This window comes from Poecile atricapillus, chromosome 7 (assembly GCF_030490865.1).
Source record: "Poecile atricapillus isolate bPoeAtr1 chromosome 7, bPoeAtr1.hap1, whole genome shotgun sequence".
NCBI classification, from domain to species: domain Eukaryota; kingdom Metazoa; phylum Chordata; class Aves; order Passeriformes; family Paridae; genus Poecile; species Poecile atricapillus.
The window spans coordinates 32,704,105-32,709,910 of record NC_081255.1 but is presented as its reverse complement, the minus strand read 5'-3'; the positions used below and the strand labels follow the sequence as shown (position 1 = coordinate 32,709,910).

Here is a 5,806-nt window from a genome sequence, read left to right as displayed (position 1 = left end):
CAGTGGATGTGACAGAATAACCAAAATAAATCAGCTGAACGAGGGTGGGAGGGACAGGAAATCCAAGTTACCCCACACAGACACTGCCCCCAAATCCAGCAGCAGGTTAAAAACAGGAGCTTCAAGCCTAGAGCTGAAGTGACTCTGCCAAAGGTGAACAGCATTCCCAAGCATTCCCTGTGCACAGCAGCTCCCTGATCCACACTCACCTTCCCCAAAGCCTCCTACTCAAGGCACTGCTGTGAAAATCAAGTTCCAGCTCTTCCAAGCTGCTCCTGATGGTGGGGGATTCAATAACTCCATTTTCCCGAGCTCTGGGGAGATCAGAATTCCCCACTTCAGTATTTTCATCACCTTAATTCCAGGAGTGGCCTGGAAGAGGAGGAGAGCTCTGATGCCCTCCACATCCCTGAGGATTTTACTCCAGACCCCCTGGAAGAAAGGGATGTGGAAAAGCTCAAGCACTACCTCACATCCCATCTTTTTTTATGGAATGCTTTTAAAAACCCCCCAGATCCACCAGGTACACAGGAGATAAGTGATGATCCTTTACCTTTCCAACACATCCAACATTAAATCCTCTTCCATGGCTCCTGGAATTTCCCATTCCACCATCAGGAAAGCAGCACTGGACGTGTTTTACCTCACACCCATCTGTTGTCACCTCTTGAAATTTAAGGCAGACAAATTTTGAAGCATCAGATATGTTTATTAGACAATTCCAAAAGTCAGTTTTAGTAGGCAACTCGGAAAGAAAAGTAGAATATATCTGAATGTCCGTGTTGGAATACTTCATCATCTCAAGGAATCAATCACAGGAGATAAAAACTGGTTACAAAAGGTACAAAAGCTGCACTGAATTCCCACTGAAAGCAAACAGCATTAATTGACAAAGAAGCTCTGGAAAACACAGATTTCCAGCTGATTATGGAACACTGATCTTGCCATGGAGGTGCAGTCACAAAAATCAGCGTTGTGTGGAAATTTAAGGCACTTTGGATACACAGTATTCACTTCCACATAGGAAAACCATTCCAGAGAAACCATTCCAGAGGGATGGGACGGAATTCCCAGTACAGAACATCAGAGCTTTGCAGGAGTGAAGCTCTGGAGAAAAAAACCCCACTGAAGTGTTATTTTTTACCACATTTGATAACAAAGTAAATTTACTTGACAGAGGTTAAGGGAGATCTCCATGATTTCAACATAATTTTAAACATTAAAGTCCATGTGAAAACAGCATGAAATTCACATTAGGGATTAGTGCACGTAGCTACCTCCAAATAATAAAAATAATAATAAAAAAAGCATTGACCTTCTCCACTCAACCTCCATGAGGTACCCACCAACCACAGCCCAAAGGGGATACAGTACAACGGGAAAATTTGGCAAAAAGCAATTTAAAACAGCATTTTCTGCTCCTCCTGGCCACTTGAGATTGTCCTTACTCACTGTTCCTGTCACACACTACAGCAGAGCCCACAAAGAATGATTTATTTTAAGGCAAAATTCAATCTCAGTTGGCTTTCCTCCCCAAAACTCCATCAGTAATTTTGAGTAGTTTTGTGGATTTCTTTCACAGCCTTTGGTACATAAATGGTGTAAAAGCTTTCCAGAATCCAACCCCAAGCCAAGAGGAGTTAAATGGAATTGTTAGCAATGGCATTAAGAATTTATCATCAGGCACTGACTGGGTTTTACTTCACTGTTTTACCCCATTATTGAGTGAAAAAAAAGGCATCTTCTTTAAAAACAAAGCAGGATTTAAACATGGAGATGATGTTTAATCTGAAAAAACTGGTTTATCATTAAAACAAGGGATTTCCCTAGTTAAAACAGATTTCAAAAAGCAGGAAGAAGACACTCAGATAATTTGTTATTCCCAGGATTTTTTAAGTTTGTCCTGCTCTGTCTTGGATGGAGCATTAACACCCAGAAAAAACCTGTCCTTTAATGTTAACTCCTCTTTTAGCAGGAGACAACCTGGAAACCCTTCAATATAAAATACAGCTACTCAGCTGTTCCTTCCCACACAGCTGAAATTTCCATTGAAAACATGGAATTAACCTTCCTGAAATTCCATTTTCCATTCCTGCTTGAGCCTTATCCCACGACTGGGGACCACAAAATTATTTCTGTCCCCATTTCAGAGCGCTCATGTCATTAATTACTGACCTTTCCCTCTCTTCTTACAAAACTAAAGTAATAAAAATGTATTTTCTTAAGTGTGATTATGTGAACATTTACTAGGATAATGCTATTTGAAAATACAGTGTTTTAATGTAATAACAACCTTATTCCAGATTTTTTAAAAAAATAGGAGTTGAAGAAGTTTTAAAAGCAAGGAGGAAATAAGAAATCCTACCCAGCAGAACACTCAATTCCTTGCAATTCACACCCATAAAAATACAGAGCTGAGCACTAAATTGTGATTTTAAGTGTCCTGAGGGTAGTTTCTCCTTTTGTGAACCTCCACAGAAGTCCTGTCAGCTTTAAGATGCATTAAAATATATTATTCCCCAAATACAGGCACAATTTTTAAACTGAATAGGGACAGAAAATATCTCTGTGGGGAGAAAAATTATCTTTACACAAACATAAGTGGAAGGGTTTTTAACCAGGGCTCTTTTCTTTTGCTTTCATTAGGCAATAAAAGTTGACATCACTTATGTTTGGCTTTATATCATTAAGAAAAATTACAATTTTTTCTCAAATTACAATTAATGAGATGTAAATGAAATAATAACCTAATCATCCCAATTAAAGCAGATTGATCAAGTTGAGCAATCCCAATGAGGATAATTTTTATATTATTCTTTGATTATATGGTTAAAAACCCAACAGGAATAGTGACCAATGGCTCAATGACATTGCAACTAAACCAAAAATTAATGGGTAAATCCACTTATGTTTTGTAAACTTCTTCAAGGATAAATTCATAACAATTCCAGATTTTAGTGACCACTTCAAAGCCAACTGTCAGCACTGTCCCTCTGGCTGAAGTACATTTCAAAAAGCAAATTATTACGTGATAATGTAAAGCCACGTGAATTTTATAACATACCACACACGTTATAATATCTGTACATACACACAGAACAGGAGGGGGAAAAAAAGCTGTAAAATATTCCAAATTACCAGCACCACAGTGAGCTCCTACCACTGCTCCCAGCTAAAGTCATCTCCTCTGCCAAACACAAGGAAAAAGCCTAAAATAGTAAGGAAAATGACTGCATTGCCAGCCAGCACCAGGCCACAGGCTCCCCATTTGATCTGAAATGCAAGAAATGGAACAATCAAAGCAGTTCTTGGAAGAGATGCTCAGGGCAGTTAATTCTAGGCATTAGATCAGCTAAAACACTAAAAAAAAAATAAATAAAAATACTACAGAAAGAGGCTAAAAGCAGAAAAGGCAAACAATAAATAATTCAATTTGTGTGACTAATTATTCAATTAGCAGCCACTCGTATCACTAATAAACACTTCAGCCAAGCTACTGCTAGGATTTAGAAGAAAATGATGACTTGCCTTACAAATCATTAAAACACACCTAAATCAGAGAGAAATCTGGTGAAATTCATGCTCTCCTTTCATTGCCATGCAACAAAATCAAAAGTTCTCCTTTCAAGTAAGTAACAGGCATGGAAAATGTGGATTTAAAAGTGAACAATTTTTTTTTTTTTTCCTAACGAGCTGCACAAGTAATTTACTTAAATAAGCAACATTTACTCTTTAAATACATGACTGAGAGTTCCCTCTCGTGGTCATTCTGCTGCTGCCAGGCCACAACTCCAAAATAAAAATATCAGGGGAATTGGGCATTACAAATAAATTCAGAGCAAGTACACAAAATTTAAAGGACTGAAAGCGAAGGGGAAATCCAGCAGGACTCAGTAAAACATCACTGGGTGGTTGGGAAATGGGACAGGGGAAATTCTTTGCCTTTCAGACAAATGTGACCAAAATTTCACCACCAGAGAAGAGTTCAGAAAGCAAAGAGGGAAGAACTCAGGCAGAGTTTCCTCAGGTTTTGAGGGACCAAAGCTTGGGAAATGCTTTAAAAGCCACAAGGGCAGCTCTGGAAGCTTGGCCTTTTATCTTTTAGCTCCTAACATTCCCCAGTCCCCAAGTCTGCAGCATCCTAAATGGAGAAAGCAGTCATTCCAAGAGAAAAAGGAGGAAGCTGGAGCAAGAAGTGATGCAAAAGGGTCATGAGACAGAGAGGCATGAGGTGGAGGAGGAGACACTATCTTTTGTTGGACCAAAACAAGGCTGAAGGGAGGGACAAAACCAGCTAGAAACTTTTCAGTCACATTGAGTTCTTTTTCTCAGATCAAAAATGGAAATTTCAGAGGATCATTCCCACAATAACGAAACGAAAGCAGGATTGAAGATGACACCCAGTGAGTGCTGTCTGAGAATAAAAACTAGTGAAGACTTACTGCTTCCACCCGTGCAAGGATGATAGGAAATCCAAAGGCAGAGACAACAATTCCTGTGGTGAAGAAATAGGCCAGCTCCCTGCAGGCACTGCTGGCTGCATCACTGTCATCACCCACTCTCTTGGCAATGAAGTGAGGAATGGGGCAGATGAAGTAAAATATTAACACAAACAGGGGCCAGTACACACTGGGGAGAGGGGGGAAAAAAGAAATGCATCAGCAGTTAAAACACATACTTCAGTCAGAAAGTTGGTGCAATACTCCCAATCCTACTTTTTGGCTTGAAAAGTGGATTAATCCACCCAAAATGGGGCAATTCCACCTCGTTGTGCCTGCACTGATAGAGCAGCATGCACCCTCTCACACGAGTAAGCGTTAATTTCTTTTACTTTGGCTTTGAATTCGGTTTTGAATCATTTTGAATCATTTTGCTGATTCAACTCTGACCACAGAGGGAGCAGGAAATGCGCTGGAGCAGGCCAGGAGCAGCTTTCCCAAATTCCAGGGATAAAGCAGGCACGCCCTTGCATCTCATCCCTGTGTCAGAGCTCTCATGAGTCTCCTCTGAGTTTTTAAAGCGTTACAGACACAAAATCAGGGAATTACAGAAGAGTTTGGGCTGGAAGGGAACCCAGACCTCACCCAGTTCCAGCCCCTGCCATGGGTGGGGACGTCCCAAATGGAAACTTGTGGGAGAATTGTTCAAACCAACAGGAAATCAATGGAAATGCTTGTGTGAGATTAAAATAGGCACTTTAGCAAAGTGGCACCGCTTTTCCTGAGGCAGCACAGAGCTGCTTGCAGTCTTTTTATTTTAATGAAAATGCAAATACCGCCCAAGGAAGTGATGTTTAATCACAACAAACTGCCACGTGCCAAGAGGCTGAGCGCGGCGGGGGCTGCAGGAGGAGCCCAACAGCTCCATTAAATGAGAGCAACGCCTTCATTAATGGATTTTAAACAGGACAAGCTTTGGGAAGGGCACCGCCCGCTCACCCGTAGTACTCCAGGGCGCAGCCCAGCATGAGGAACGTCAGCCCGATGGCTCCGCTGAAGGACAGGGCCACGAGAGCTGCAAAGGCACAGGCCGGGCGGTGAGGCGGGGCCGCCACACCGGGCATCCCTCCCGGGGCACCGGCAACCGCCTCACCGGGGGCCGGGCATCCCTCAGCGAGGGCCGGGTACCACCTCCCCCGCTGCCGGGCATCCCTCCCCGCCGCTCCCGGCCGCTCTCCCCCGCGCTGAGGCGCTGCCCGGGGCGCGCTCCCTCACGGCGAGCCCCCGGTACCTTTCACACCCGCCATGTCCGGGCTCCGTTGGCACCGCGCGACTTCCGCCCTTCGGCCCCGCCCCCTTTTCCCCGC

The 5,806-nt window shown here is 42.8% G+C and overlaps 1 protein-coding gene across 1 annotated transcript; it reads right to left on the bottom strand.

The window, feature by feature from the left end:
• Positions 1-688: 688 nt before the first annotated feature.
• Positions 689-5,806, bottom strand: LEPROT (leptin receptor overlapping transcript). Its single transcript, XM_058842986.1, has 4 exons — positions 5,731-5,806; positions 5,439-5,514; positions 4,443-4,629; positions 689-3,273 (listed from the first exon to the last, which is right to left on the bottom strand). Exons 1-4 carry the CDS (start codon positions 5,744-5,746, stop codon positions 3,157-3,159), a joined length of 396 nt encoding a protein of 131 aa, XP_058698969.1. The 5' UTR covers positions 5,747-5,806; the 3' UTR covers positions 689-3,156.